Source organism: Rattus norvegicus, chromosome 20 (genome assembly GCF_021556685.1).
Source record: "Rattus norvegicus strain SHRSP/BbbUtx chromosome 20, alternate assembly SHRSP_T2T, whole genome shotgun sequence".
NCBI classification, from domain to species: Eukaryota; Metazoa; Chordata; class Mammalia; order Rodentia; family Muridae; genus Rattus; species Rattus norvegicus.
In genome coordinates this window covers 8,390,576-8,405,955 of record NC_141553.1, presented here as the reverse complement: position 1 = coordinate 8,405,955, position 15,380 = coordinate 8,390,576, and the positions used below count along the sequence as shown (strand labels likewise).

Genomic DNA, 15,380 nt, shown 5'->3' with positions numbered 1-15,380 from the left:
TCCCGCCGTCATTCACCACAGCTTCAGGGATCTCACAGCACGTCACGTTCAGAAGGAAGCAGGTAAAAGTGCTAAAAGCACCTCCTATATAGAATTCACTCATTTCATTCATACTGTCTGTCTATCTGTCTGTCTGTCTGTCTAATTAAAAAAGAGCTCCCATGGGGCTGGAGAGATGGATGGCTTGACTAAGAGTAATCAGTGCTCTTGCAGACAACCGCAGTTCACCATGTCTGACAGTCACCACTGCCTATAGCGTCAAAGATCCAGGGGATCCAGTGCCCTCTTCCTCCCTATGTGGGTGCCCACACACACTTGTGAACATTTACACATGTGTACAAATGTGCACACGCGCACACACACACACACACACACACACACACACACACACACACAATTAAAAATAGCCAGCTTCACTACATAAGGAGACCCTGTCTCAGTAACAGTTCCTTCATGGACCGGAGAGGTGACTCAGAGGTCAAGAACACTTGCTAGGCCTGGTGATGGTGGCGCACGCCTTTAATCAGAGAGGCAAGTTAGATCACTCTGAGTTTGAGGCCAGCCTGGTCTACAGAGCTAATTCCAGGACAGTCAGGGCTGCACAGAGAAACCCTGTTTTGAAAAAAACAAAGCAAACATAAAAACCAAAACACACTTGATTTTGTAGAGGAACGGAGTTTAGTGCCCAGCACTCACATGGTGGCTCACAATTACCCGCAACTCCGGTTCCAGGGCATCTGATGCCCTCGTATGCACCTACATGATGCATACAGTGCATATACATTACTCAGGCAAACATACATACATGCATATACACATATATACATACTTACTTACATACATATATACAAACAAACATACATACAAAATCAATTTTTTAAAAACTGCCCCTTTGGCCAGGCAGAGTGATACGTGTCTTTAAAATCCCAGCACTCGGGGTTGGGGATTTAGCTCAGTGGTAGAGCGCTTGCCTAGCAAGCGCAAGGCCCTGGGTTCGGTCCCCAGCTCCGAAAAAGAGAAAAAAGAAAAAAAAAAAAAATCCCAGCACTCAGAAGGCAGAGGGAGGTAGGTCTCTGAGTTTGAAGCCAGCCTGGTCTACACAGTGAGAATCTTCACAGTGAGATGATTGCTCCTGGCTCACCTGGGCAGAGAGGCAGATAGAAAGGCCAGGGAGGAGACAGTCACTCAGCAAACTGGAGGGGCGGGTGAGTGACGGGAGAAGGTTTTGACTTACTTTTTGGTGAGCCGAGGGTCCAGAGGAGGGTGCTGGGCTCCATACACGGGCTGAATGCTGAAAGTAGGGAGACACAGGTTCAGTGAGGGCTGATGGGCCACTGTGGGCCTGGTGAGACACAGAGCTATGGGACTTGGAGAAGTAGCCTGCTTCCAGGGATGGCACCCCATCATTCCAAAGACAGTAGCCTACCCTTCAAGACAGCCCTTGAGGATCTCGGTGAGTTCCAGGTCAGTCTGGTCTACATAGAGAGTTCTAGGCCTGCCAGAGCTACACCAAGAAACCCTGTCTCAAAAATAAAAAAAAAGAAGAAGGGAGGGACGGAGGGAAGGGAGAGAGGAAAAGAGGGAGGGAGGGAGGAAGGGAGGGAGGGAGGAAGGAAGGTCGGTCTCTTTATGTTCATGGGTGTTTGCCTGCATCTATGTCTATGAACTGCTTCTGTACCTGGTGCCCAAGGCAGCAGAAATGGGCACCGGATCCTCCGGAGTTTCATTCACAGTTATGAACTGCTGTGTGGATGCTGGGAGCTGCTGGACCATCTGTCTAGCCCCTTCTCCCCCAAATATCTACCCTAAGGAAAATACAAAGGATGTGTGTATCAGGAGGCAAACCTAAACCACTCAGATCAGGATGGTTCTTCTGAGTCTTGAAGGAGAAGTCAACCCCTCAATGTCCCTCTCTAAGGACAAACTGTAACCTATTAACTGCACAGGCCTTAGCAGTGACACTGGGGAATGGGCCTGAGTAACAACGTGAATCATGTGTAAGTAACAGAGAGAACACTGTGTCTGTCTGTCTGGGCGGTCCAGTACTTGGGAGCCAGAGGCAGGTGGATCTTTGCGAACTTGACCCCAGCCGGTGCTACATTGTGAGTTCAAGGCTAGTCTAGGCTACACACTGAGACCCTGTCCCAAAACAAGAAATGGCTAGTTGAGAGGGAGTGGCCCTCTGTGATGGGAAAGGGGTGGGAACAAACAAGACACAGGGGCTTCTGGGAAATGAAGTTTTACTATCCATCAAGCCATAACACATTCTGTGGTATGATACGTCACAATAAAAATGACCTGAGGTTGTCAAGGGGGCTCAGGTACTTGCTGACATCTACATATGTGCCATGACATGCACATACCCACACATACACATATACACAATAAATAAATATAATCCAAAAGGAGTTACAGACACAATCACTAGAATACATAAAATTTCCAAGTTATCAGATTGCAATAAATGTAGGCACAGTCTAGTCCATATTGTAAATTTTTTTACTCTTTATTTAGTTAGTTAGTTTTGTTTTTCGAGACAGGGTTTCTCTGTGTAGCCCTGGCTGTCTTGGAACTCACTCTGTAGATCAGGCTAGCCTCAGACTCCTGCCTCTGACTCCCGAGTGCTGGGATTAAAGGTGTGTGCCACCACCATAGCCTCGAGAGAAATTATTTGAAAGAAAGAAAGAAAGAGAAAGAGAGAGAAAGAGAGGGAGGGAGGGAGAGGGAGAGAGAGGTAGGGGAGAGGGGGAGAGAGAGAGAGAGAGAGAGAGAGAGAGAGAGAGAGAGAGAGAGAGAGAAGAAAAAACCAGAGACCAACTGAACTGGAAAGAAACCAATCTTTTTTTTTTTTTTTTTGGTTCTTTTTTTTTTTTTTTCCAGAGCTGGGGACCGAACCCAGGGCCTTGCGCTTCCTAGGCAAGCGCTCTACCACTGAGCTAAATCCCCAACCCCGAAAGAAACCAATCTTTACCAGCAGGAGCTAGTTAAATAAATAAATAAATCCCGAGCATCCTGAAGGAAGAGACCATTCTGCCCCACGGACATGAGGTAAGTACCAGCTAAACTGCCCAAGGTGCCGTGTTAGTCAGTGCTCTCTAGAGCAACAGGACTTAGAGAATGAATCTATGTATAAAGAAAGGGATCTATTAGAATGGCTGACAGGCCACGGTCCGGCTAGCTCCACCATGGCCATCTACCAACGGAAGGTCCAAGAATCCAGTGGTGGTTCAGTCCGAGAGGCTGGATGTCTCGGCTGGTCGTCAGTAGGCACCAGAATCATAAGGAAGTAGGCTCTAACGCCAGTGAAGGAATGGACATGCCGGAGAGACGTGGCTTCCACGCCAGCAGAAGGTGTGGCCCAGAGCAGAGGTGGGTCTTCCCTAATTCTCAACAGAGGAATCTCAATGGCTGAGAAACACTTAACGAAATAAATGTTCAGCACCCTTGGTCATCAGGGAAATGTAAATCAAAACTATCGTGAGATTCCACCTGTCATAAGGGCTAAGATCAGTAACACAAGTGACAGCGGCCAGGATGTGGAGCAACGGGAAACACTCCTCCATCGCTGGTGGGAGTTCCAACGTGCACAGCCATGGGGAAATCAGTGTGGCGGCTCCTCAGAAACCTGTGAGTAGATTTACCTCAAGACCCAGCTACGCCTCTCTTGGGCGTCCTACCACAAGGACACTCACAGAAGCTTCATTCACAATGGCCGAAAACTGAAAATAACCAGATGTCCCTCAACTGACGAATGGGTAAAAACACTGGAATATTTATACAGTGGATTATTACGCAGCTGTTACAGAAGAATGGTATGCAGAAATGTGCAGGTGAACAGACAAAACAACTAGAAAAAAAATTATCCTGAGGAAGGCAACCAGACCCAGAATGACAAACATGGTGCCTACTGACTCATCAGTGGGTATTGGCTGTCAGGGATAATCAATCACCCTACAATCCAGACCCAGGGAGGCTAAGTGACAAGGAGGGGCCCAAGGGGAGATACAATAGATTTGATGGTGGATTGGGGTAAGAATAGGAAGGATCAGGTTGAGGAGGGAGAGATGGGGGTGAGAGCTCGGGGAGAGATGCCTCACTAGAGGGGCATTTAGGGGCATTTAGGGGGTGATGTGGAAACTTCCTGGAACCTATGAGGAGGACCCTAGTGAGGACTCCTAGTGACGGAGGATTCGGATCCTGAACTGGTGATCTTCAGTTCCCTGCTGAGGCTCCCACACCTGTCCTGCCGGCAAGATATCCTAGGGCTATGGTGGCTCAGAGCTTGAGAGAGTAGCCAACATGAGGCCCAAGCCACAGGCGGGAGCCTCTGCCTGGATGGCCAGGAACTAAGCTGGATGGCGGAGAGACCCATGGCAGAACCAACCGTGACGGAGTCAATAATATTCTGCTGTTCCCCGATCAGTGTCCACTCAGACACCCAGATAGGCTTCTTCCAGCAGGCGAGGGGAGCAGATGCTAACACTCACGCCCAAACCTTAGCAGGAGCGCACGGAACCCTTTGTAAGAGGTGAGGGAAGGATTGTGGGAGCTGGAGGATCAAGGACACCAGGAGAACATGGCCACAGAATCAACTAAGCAGGGCTCGTAGGGAATCACAGAGACTGAAGTGACAATCATGGAGCCTGCGTGGGTCTCTCCCTGCTAGGTCATCTGCATTCGCACTGTGGTTGTTAGCTTGGGACATTTGTGGGACTCCTAACAGTGGGGGAGGGGTGTCTCTGACTCTTGCCTGCTCTCGGGACCCTTTTCCTCCACTGGGTTACGTCATCCAGCCTTGATTCGAGGGTCTGTGCCCGGTCTCGTTGCATCTTGTTATGCTGGGTTCGCTTAACATCACTGGGAGGCCTGCTCTTCTCTGAAGGGAAATGGAGGAGCAGGGGATAGGGGGAGGGAAGATGAGGAGTAGTGGGAAGAGTGGAGGGAGGGGAGGCTACAGTCGGGATGTATTGTACAAGAGAAGAATACATTTTTTAAAAAAGTGAGTCTTCCTACTTCAAAAGATTAAGGAAAAAAAAAAGTCAGCAAGGTGGTGGTGACACACACCTTTAATCCCAGTGCTCAGGAGGCAGAGGCAGGTGGATTGTTTGAATTTGAGGCCAGCCTGGTCTACAGAGTGAGTTCCAGGACAGCCAGGGCTACACAGAGAAATTCTATCTGGAAAAAAAAGAAAGGAAGGAAGGAAGGGAGAGAGGGAGGGAGGGAGGGAGAGAGGGAAGGAGGGAGGGAGAGAGGGAAGGAGGGAGGGAGAGAGGGAAGGAGGGAGGGAGGGAGGGAGGGAGGGAGGAAGGAAGGAAGGAAGGAAGGAAGGAAGGAAGGAAGGAAGGAAGGAAGGAAGGAGAGACAGTAGGGCTATCAGTTCCTCACAGCTGTGCCCAGCCATTTGGGGTTTAGTTCACCCAGACGTAGTCAAGTTGACAACCAGGAATGGCATCACAGATGCACAACTTTAAGCATAATGACATCAGTTATTTTTGCAAAAGTACTAAAAGTGAAAGGTGTTCACGTTTGTATCTTATAATTGGGGTGGGGGGCAGGAAGAGAGCTTTGGTGAAAGGCTGCAGAGTGGACCCAGCCTCAGGGAGAGCACTTGCTCCCCCTGCAAACGAGTCCCTCTCTGATTCAGCGGCATCTACAAGCAGCACCTTAATATGGTACAAACTCACAGTCTGAAAGGGCTGGGAGGCGCAGCACAGCTCCTGGCGGTGAGGAGCAGCCTGTGGGGTGGGTCACACACACAAGAAAACAGCACACACTGCCAAGACACCCTGACTTGCTTCCTCCCTCCCACGTTTATAGTTTAATCCTCACCCAGTGTTTAGAAAACAGAATAGGATTGAGTGTGTGTGTGTGTGTGTGTGTGTGTGTGTGTGTGTGTGTGTGTGTGTGTCTGCATCCATGTGGGCACATATCCACCACGTACATGTGTGCCCTCAGAGGCCAGAAGAGGGCATAAGATCATAAGATACTCTGGACTGGACTTACAGATAGATCGCCTCATGGGTGCTGGGAACTGAACTCAGGACCTCTGGAAGAGCAGTCTTAACCACTGAGCCATCTCTCCAGTCCCCAAGCTCACTGACATTTTTGTTTTTTATGATAGAGGAAATCCTCAAGATGCTTCCCAAAAAGAATCCAGGCCAGTCGGTCATTTCCACAGGATATCATTTTTATTTTTTAGAGAAGCATATAAGATATTAGAGATCATTATGGCATTTTCAAACTTGTTTGACATTCATTCTAGAGGTCAGAGGAAATCTCCTCACGTGTGAGTCTGAGTTCTGGATTTTTTCTGCTCTAGAAATATCGACTCCCTAGCCTCTCTGGAAGACAGCTGATTTGTGCCACAGAGCACTATACAAGTGCGAACTCCAAAAGGCTAGTGATGGGTTCCTTTCCTTTCCTAGGCCAAGGACAAGGAAAGGAAAAATCCAAGAGGTACCAGAGCACAAGGAAAGCCTAGTGCACAGAGAGAAGAAGGAACTTACACAAAAACAAAAATTAAAACACAACATGGAGACCCAGAGACCACAGTTTGCATTTTAACATTTGCAGAACCTCCCAGGTTCAAGCCTTGAAATCTCAAGTTTCATTTAAGATAAACGCTACAAGGCAGAAGATCCCACTGGGCCGGTTAGAAAGTTAGGTCTTCACGTCCTCTCTGAGAAAAGGCATACCAAACCGTAAGGGCCAGAAGCCATCGACTACCAGGGAGGAGGCTCGTCCGCTCCCAGGAGACGATTTTTCAAAGAGGCTGGCTAATGTGCTGGCAAAGCCAGAAAGGCTCTGATAAATGACGGTCCACAGCAGCAGAGGCATCGGGGCCTAAATTGAATTTGTTAGCGTGTTCTTGAACTAGACTATGATGTATCTGAACCAGGGACACTTTGTATAATAAATCAGTTTGTTGAACCTCAATGAAGACAGGTGGGAAGTTATAAAAGGAAGAGAAACCAAGATTATCACAGGGGCCTGACGAAGACAGACTGCAGAGCGGGAGAGCAAAGGTGCCCATTTGCTGACTTGACAATTCACCTAGGAGGGCCTGGAGAGCTGGCCCAGTGGTTAAGGGTGCTGGCTGCTCGTCTAGAAAATAAGGGTTCAATTCCCAGCACCCACATGGTAGCTCAAAACTCCATTTCCAGAAGACCTGACAATCTTTTCTGCCCCAGATATATGCACACAAAATAATTCAAAAAATTTTAAATAATTCATCTATGAGCCCGTGCCAGCCAGGCCCCTTGAGAACCACACACTCAGTGCTGGGACAAGCTGGTTGCCACTCTACCCTGTTGGTGGCTGGGTACACATCTGCGATTCTAGAACTAAGCAGGCTGAGGCTAGCCTTGGCTATGTAGAGTACACCAGGCCAGCCTAGACTACAGTATAAGATTCTACTTAATTGCTTGAAGTGTAAAAGCATCTTCAGGCAGAAAGGAAAGTGTAAGGAAAAGATAGTACACACCCACGGGTGACGGGTGACAGGCCTGCTCGCTAACACTCCACATTTCCAGCCCCAGAAGATGTAAATCATTAGGGAGACCCTGACTGATGTCTGTCACGGTCCTTCCCTAGCAGCCAGCTATGCCCCACGGTACAGGGACCCTCTGTCCATTTCCACACTTCTCTCGTTTCTTTTCTTTGTTATTCTTGTGCACTGTGTGTAAGTGCAGACACCATGGCGTATAGCTGGAGGTCAGAGGACAACTTTCAGGAATCACTCCTCCCACCGTGGGTTCTAGGGATCAAATCCAGGTTGTCAGGGCTGTGGGAGCAAGTCTCTTAGCTACTGAGCACACTCACTAGCCCTAATTAATGTCTATGGGTCTCCCTCTTCCTCTTCCTCCCCTTCTACCTCCTCTTCCCCTCCTCCCCCACTTCTTCCTCCTCCTCTTCTGCCCTCCCCCTCCTCCCTTCCCCTCTTCTTCATCTTGTGATGCTGGAGAGACCCAGGACTTCAGCTCCCAGAGGCAGGCATGCTGACACTGAGCTCCAGGCCCAGCCCAGCAGGATCAGTCCACACCTGGCTGTTTCCACCCAGCTCCACGTCTACTTTATCTGATCACAAACATGACATATGCTTAGTGGAAGAACCGGAAAGCCAGCCGTTTGTTCTCCTCAGCTGGGGGAGCACCAACACGGGGCAGATATCAGCTTCTAGGGAGCTGTGGCCTCTGTGGCTTCCTCGTGGCGTGTCAACAGGCAGCACGCACCAGCGGGCACTTACCAGCCTGAGTGGGTAAAGTGAGAACTCCACAGGCCTGCTCTCTGCGTCAGCTGCCTCCTCTCTGGTACCAGAAAACTGCAGACTTACATGCGCCCAGAGAACACGCATGCTCTGTCTGGATGGACAACATGTAGCCAAGGGGCTAGCCTCTGCTGCATTAGAGAAGGCAAACCCACAAAAAGTGCTGCCAGAGGTTTCTTACCCAGTTGCGACACTGGGGAAGCCTTGGTGGGAAAGACCAGCAGACACGGAAGCTGAGCAAACACCAGAATAGAACGGCCCATTTTAAATGCCAAGAACTTGGCAATGGGACTCCATTCACACTGCTGCTCCGTGCAGTCTTCCAGGCTTCAAGGTTGGCTGTTTCGGCAATAATTCAGTAGCTTCTGTAGTCACTTACTTTACCAGCAAAAACATTTCCAAGTCAAGAATGGGATATAATAGACCTGCCTGTGCAAACACCGGCCACTGCACTGGTCTACTATCAGATTCCTAAAAGCTATGACAAACGACCAAAGGACAGGGAGAGACCTTGGTTAAAAGTACATGGGTGACCATGTACTTCAGGAACCGGCCATTTTTCTCAACTTTTTCTTTTCTCTCCCTCACCCACCAATAGGGGGCAGAACCCAGTGCGGGCCAGACTGCTCCATCCCAAGTGTCTCACCAACAATGTTTTATTCTCATCTCATGTTGTCCCGTGTCCAGACTGTTCTTGAACCCCTGATCCTCCTGCTCCCCTGCACAAATTCTAAGATTCTAGAGAGTGGGGGCTAGCACCTCAGCTTCTTTTAATACTAATAACCTCAACCTTAATATTAACCATGACTCCCTTTGGTTTGGTTTGGTTGTTCGTGTGATACTCCTGGAGCATAGGGTTCTCTACAATTCCACATGAGGCTAAGGCTGTGCCTGAGTTTCTGACCGTCCTCCCTCGCCCTCACAGTGCCATGATTACAACCGTGCACCACTGCCATCCCGCTTGGCTTTATGTGGTGCTGGGAACTGGACCCAGCACTTCTTCGTGCGTACTACCCAAGTACTCTACCAACTGGGCCGTATCCCCAGCCCTCCTTGACTTTAATGGCATACATTTGGGAGCTGCAGAGATGGCTCTGTTCGTAAGAATACGGGCTGTTCTTCCAGAAGACCAGGACCCAAATCCCAGCATCCAGACGCTCACAACTGTCTGTGACTCCAGATCCAGAGGCTCCAGTGCCCTCTCTGTCCTCCAAGGCACTGCACGCACATGCTGCACAGACACTTGTGCATGCAAAACTCCCAAACACAGAAAATAAAGACAATAACATCTCAGAAAAAAATTACTAGCAAAACAAGAGAAAGCCTAGCAGGAGGCCTAGAAACAAGAGTGAGGGAGGGCAGGGGTTGGGGATTTAGCTCAGTGGTAGAGCGCTTGCCTAGCAACTGCAAGGCCCTGGGTCGGTCCCCAGCTCCGGGGGGCGGGGGGGAGTGAGGGGGGCAAGCAGCTCACACTGCCCTGGTCTCTCCTATGCCCTTCGTGACGTGTATCCACACTCTGTAGACTGCAGAAGCACCGGGAGGCAGGGCACTGGGGCAGGGAGTCCCAAAGTACGCTCTGTGACCCGGGAAAGCCATCTTCCCGCCTGACCTCACTTTTCTTATCCACAGGGAGGGGTCTGAGCCTCGAGTTCTAGTGCTTGGCAACTTTGCCACACTCAGCTGCTCACCCGGGCCAGTGATTTGCTACTTTCAAAAGGACAGCACAGGAGAGCCCACCTTCTGTACCAGCCCTCAAGTCTGCTCCCGAGAGCCAAATATGCCTGGTCCACGTGTACATGTGATGCTTACTCACAAGGCCTACTCAGTCTAAGCCTCTCACTCCATAAGTAAGGAAATCAAGTATGGCAGAGCTCAGTGTTCTGTTGGAAAACCTGGGTTAATTTTTATTACTCTGGTCCTGGGATCTTCAGGCTCGGTGGTAGGTGCCTTTGTCCACTAGCCTCTTCACTTGACTGCCTCTCTAAGGATCAGTCCTTGCGAGTGACCCCTCCTCCCTCTCCCTACTCCCCACAGTCAAGGATCTGCAAAGTCTCAAGGATCTGCACTCGACCGTTCTTTCCTCCTCCCTGTCACGGCTCAGCCCTCTCTGCCTTGCTCACTGTGAATACAGGGACCACCTAACTTGCCTCCCATGCCTGTCCCTGCAAAACTTGGGGGTAGCGCTTCGAGGTCTGGCTGCGTATGGCGCAGCTGCGAAAGGTATTTGTCCCAGCGTCTAGCCACTTCCTGACACTTAAATGGATAGAGCCAGGGTTGGGAGGGAGTGGGGTGTGAACGTCCTATAGCCACTGAAGACACTGGACCAAGTCACCAACCACTACGTTGGCTAGAATGGATTTCCCTGGTGCTGGGACTAACCCTTGACCTCAAGGTCTCAGATGAGTGCTCTACCACTGAGCTACGCCCTGACTACCCTTTTAGTTTTTTAGTTTTGGTTCGGTTTGGTTTTTGAGGCAGGTCACCTGGTTGGAGAGTGTCAGAACTGGGATTTTAACCCGGGCAATCAGGTTACTGAGTCTGCATTCTGCACATAGGTCCATTTTGTAACAGTGACGCATGCTGCCTATCTGCCTACACATCAATACGGTACCTATGCTGGGTGTGCTGGCATAGACCTTTAATCCCAACGTCCAGGGGCAGAGGCAGACGGATCTCTGTGATGTTTATTGTTGTTTTGTGTTTTAAGTCAGGGTTTCTCCATGTGCCTCTGGCTGTCCTGAAACTCGCACAGATGGCTCGCTATGAAGTTTGTTTGTTTGTTTGTTTGTTTGTTTGTTTGTTTTAAGATAGGGTTTCTTTGTGTAGCCTTGGCTGTCCTAAAACTCACTCTGTAGACAAGGCTGGTCTCAAACTCACAGAGATCTGTCTGCCTCTGCCTCTGCCTCTCTGCCTCTCTGCCTCTCTGCCTCTCTGCCTCTCTGCCTCGGCCTCCACCTCCCGAGGGCTGGGATTAAAAGTGCACTCCACCTTTTTGGATCTCAGTGAATTTAAGGCCATCCTGATCTACACAATGAGGCTAACCAGAGCATATAATAAGACACTGTCTAAAAAATAAATATTTTTCAGAAAGGTCTTGAAATCAAGGGTGGGAAAAGTGGCTCAGTGGTTAGGGGCACTGGCTGTTCTTGTCGAGGACCTGGGTTCAGTTCTCAGCAGCCATGTTTGCTCTCAGTCATCTTCGAGCAAGGGATACACTGCCCTCTTCTGACTTCTGCAGGCCCTGACACACGTGATCCACTTACATAAATGCAGACCAACAAAAATTTGGTGGGGAGGGGATGATGATGGCTCCAAGGTTAGGCACGCCCATCACTCTTGAGGAGTACCCAAAAGTTTGGTTCCCAGCACCCACATAACAGCTTACAACCATTCATGATTCCAGTTCCAGGGGCATCCAAATCGCTTTGATTCAACTCTGCCACCAACGCCAGGTGTGCATGTGGTATACATACATGAAGGCAAAACGCTTGAACATTTAAAATAAAAATATGCTGGTCTGGTGGCGCACACCTTTGATCCCAGCCCACGGGAGGCAGAAGCAGGTGGATCTCTCTGAGTTTGAGACCAGCCTGGTCTATACGGTGAGTTCTAGGAAAGCTAAGGAAACTTAGTAAGACCCTATCTCAAAAAAACAAACAAAACAAAACAAACAAACAAACAAACAAAAAAAAACAAAAACAAAAAAACCAACCTGCAGGACAGTGCTGATGCATGCCTTTAATCTCAGCACTAGGGAGGCAGAGACAAGTCAATCTCTATGAGTTCAAGGCCGGGGTTGGGGATTTAGCCCAGTGGTAGAGCAAGCGCAAGGCCCTGGGTTCGGACCCCAGCTCCGAAAAATAAAAAAATAGAAAAGAGTTCAAGGCCAGCCTTGGTCTACATAGTTGAGTTCCTGGACAACCAGGGCTATATAGTGACAAAAAAACAAAATTTAAAGAATGCTTTGGGTTTTTATTCTTTTAAAGGTTTATTTATTCATGTATTTCTATGTCTATGAGTGCTCTATCTGCATGTACACCTGCATGACTGAAGAGGGCATCAGATCCCATTACGGAACTACTACTGGCTGCTGGGAATTGAACTCAGGACCTCTGGAAGAGCAGCCAGTGCTCTTAACAGCTGAGCCATCTCTCTGGCCCACTTTGGGTTTTGTTTTGTTTTTTGTTTTTTTTGTTGTTGTTGTTGTTGTTGTTTTTTGGAATGTAGGCTGTAGGCTCGAACAAAATTTCTACTCCAGCTGTCACTAAGGTCTCTCCATCCTGATCAAAGAAACTGAAAGTAACCAGCTACAATTTACACTTTTCTCACCTTTCAAACTGCAAAGAAGAGAAAAGTAACTTTCTTTCTACACTTCTGAGGACCTGGCACTAGCTAGTTCATCGGCTGAATCACGAGGAAACGCCTCTTCCACAGACTGGGAAGAGTTCAGATGTAAAAGTTCTGTTCTGGAACCAAAATGCCTTCTATGGGAACGAACAGCAGCTTTTCCCAACAGCCCTGAGCTCTGGGGCTCTCTGACGAGCGTGTACAGGGGATAACACTCCCCTGGCCAGGCAAGGTATGGATCGTGGTTTATGGATCATGGCAACATTTTTATGCCTCCATAATAAAAAAGACAAATAACTAGTCCTGGGAGCTGAGAAACATCCTTTTAAATGTTTGCTTGCTCTAATAACGAGGGGGTAATTAATAATGACTATTTATGGAGCAAGTACTGTGTAGCAAATAAACGCTGTCCTAGGTTCTTTACAATGGGTTCTATACAAATAGGGCATTCCCGTTAGCCTTCGGATGATTCTGAGGGAAGAGATTTTATTCCCCTATGAAGGAAACTGAAGCTGAGGTAGACTGCGACTCCTGCAGGTAAGAGGATCTGAACGACGATGATGATAAAAGTAAAATAATAACAACAATGATAAATCATGATGACCCGGACTCCAAAATTCTCGCCGCCAAGGCTCCACGTTTCAAAATGAAAAGAGGAAGCCAGAGCTTTGGAGAAACTGAAGAGTCCACCTACTCCAGCAAAAGTAATGCTTTTGGGCCGTCAAGACAGCTCAGCAGATAAAGATGCTTCCCCCTAAGCCTGATGACCTGAGTTCAATCCCTGAGATCCGCATGGTGGAAGGAGAGAACTGACTCTTGTAAATTGTCCTCCTCTGACCTCCACTTGAACACTGTGACATGCACAAGTGCACACCCTTGGAGACACACACACACACACACACACACACACACACTAATTAAACAGATAAATAAATGTAATTATTTAAAGTAGTACTTTTTAAAAAGTTGACTTCCCATAGGCCAGTAGAAGAAATAAAGGAAACAAAAGACCATTAGTGCACCACATCTGGCCGTCCAAAGGCACAAAGATCGCCCATCTCCCACTGCCCTCACCCCTGCTTCCTGACGTAACCAGTTTTTCCCCCCACCGATTATTATCTCAGGATATCAAACTGTCATGATCCCTCTGTAGCAAACTCCCAGAGAAGAGCAGTCAGCGCGACTGGAGAGCTCGCTCAAGCAGGAAGGAAAAAGAAATCAGTGGCAGGAAGCGGAGCTTATCTAAAAACACGGTGTCACTGTTCAATGTGTGAACACCGTTAACCCCCACAGCACTTCAAACCAAAGCTACCCTTGCCTCCCCTGGTATTATATTAATACGAGTTGCTAAAACCTGGTCCCTAAACTTTCTCCACGTGTCTAATGACAGCTCAGAAAAGTTACACAGCCAAGGTTGACTCTCGGTTCTCTTTCACTTAAAGAGAGGGGGCTGTGTGCAGCTCAGTGGTAGAGCGTCCTCAATAGTGTGGAGAGAGATGGAGAGAAGGAAAGAGGGAGAAAGAAGAGAGGGAGGAAGAAGGGGAGGAGAGAGAGGGGGGAGAGAAAGGAGGAGGGTAAGAGATCGAGGTCACAAGTCAAAGGAGTACACCTGAACAAAAAGACTTACAGGCAAATCACTAAGGAAAGATAACACGTGAGGGCCATGATCAGACACAAATTCTAACACCAAGCAGCCTGTGACTGGCAGAAATCTTAAACCCAGTAGTGAAAACACATAGGGCTTTCACTTTTCAGGACACCACCCAAAACAAACTGAGCCAGTAATCCAAAGGCTGACTGACAGACAGACAATTGTTCAGAATGTCAACATACACCAAGAAGAGAAAGAAACACTAAGAAAATAAGTCAGTCACTCAGGAGGCCTGCTCTCCAACAAAACTGAGGATTCAGAGAATTTAATGCATCTACACTAAAAGCACATCACTTCTCAGGGATTGCGCAAGTGATTAGAAAATGTCAGAAGTAACTTACTCTCCACCCTGTGGCCACCCTGTAATAATTTCTAATGAGAAAGGACCAACTCAAGACAAAGTAAGGTCAGGCTTGAGAATTCCCCCTCACTTTCCCTTGCTCATACCCTGCAGGCCTGCCCCATCAGAACCCCTGGGGAGTACAAAAAGAAAACAGGAAGGTGATGGACTGGGACCCAAGGCCATGGGGCCATCCACCCTCATGCAGGCAGCCACCCATGCTGTTGGAGACCCCTGAGTAGTTCGGTACAAAGTCGAAAGCGGTCTGCAGGTGGCCCTCCAAGGCCAGACTGACAATGTCAACTCGCCCAACTCCTCTGCCCCTCACACCGGGCTCCCTGACACCTCCAAGCTGAGGTTCCCCGCCCCCAGACCCTAGACTGCACCCCACACCCAAGCTGGCCAGGCTCCTCTGATTGACAGCTGCTCTAGCCTGGGCTACCCCGACACCAGCCCTCCGGCCTCGGGGGCGCCCCAAGACGGCGGGATTCAGAGATCAAGATCTGGAAGGCTTTGGGTCCAATCCCCACTCCCCTCAGCGTCCTGGACTCACCTCCCCGGCAGCTTGGCGCTCCTCTTCCAGAACTGCTTGCTGTTCTCGGCGGCCATCGCTCTGGCCCGGGGGAAGGCCTGGTCAGTGGGTCACGGGGGCGCCCCGCGACAGGCCCCCGGGACCCCGCAATCTGAGGGCCAGCCCAGGCCGCTTCCCCGCCGCCGGTCACCCGCTCCCAGCTCCTGGGGGCGCCATCTTGGATGTGGGCACTCCCCCCGCCCAG

The 15,380-nt window shown here is 49.2% G+C and overlaps 1 protein-coding gene across 2 annotated transcripts in view; it reads right to left on the bottom strand.

The window, feature by feature from the left end:
* The window catches only part of Tbc1d22b (TBC1 domain family, member 22B), a 56,038-nt gene extending 40,677 nt beyond the window's left edge, over positions 1–15,361 (bottom strand). The window contains exons 1-2 of one of the 2 annotated variants that reach the window (XR_015645024.1): positions 15,158–15,361; positions 1,235–1,291 (exon numbers count right to left, since the gene is read on the bottom strand). Coding sequence is in view for 1 of the 2 variants with exons in the window: in NM_001025059.1 (NP_001020230.1) it covers positions 1,235–1,291; positions 15,158–15,213 (113 nt within the window). In the remaining variant the exon portion in view is untranslated. 2 annotated transcript variants of the gene reach the window in all.
* Between the last annotated feature and the right edge of the window lie 19 nt (positions 15,362–15,380).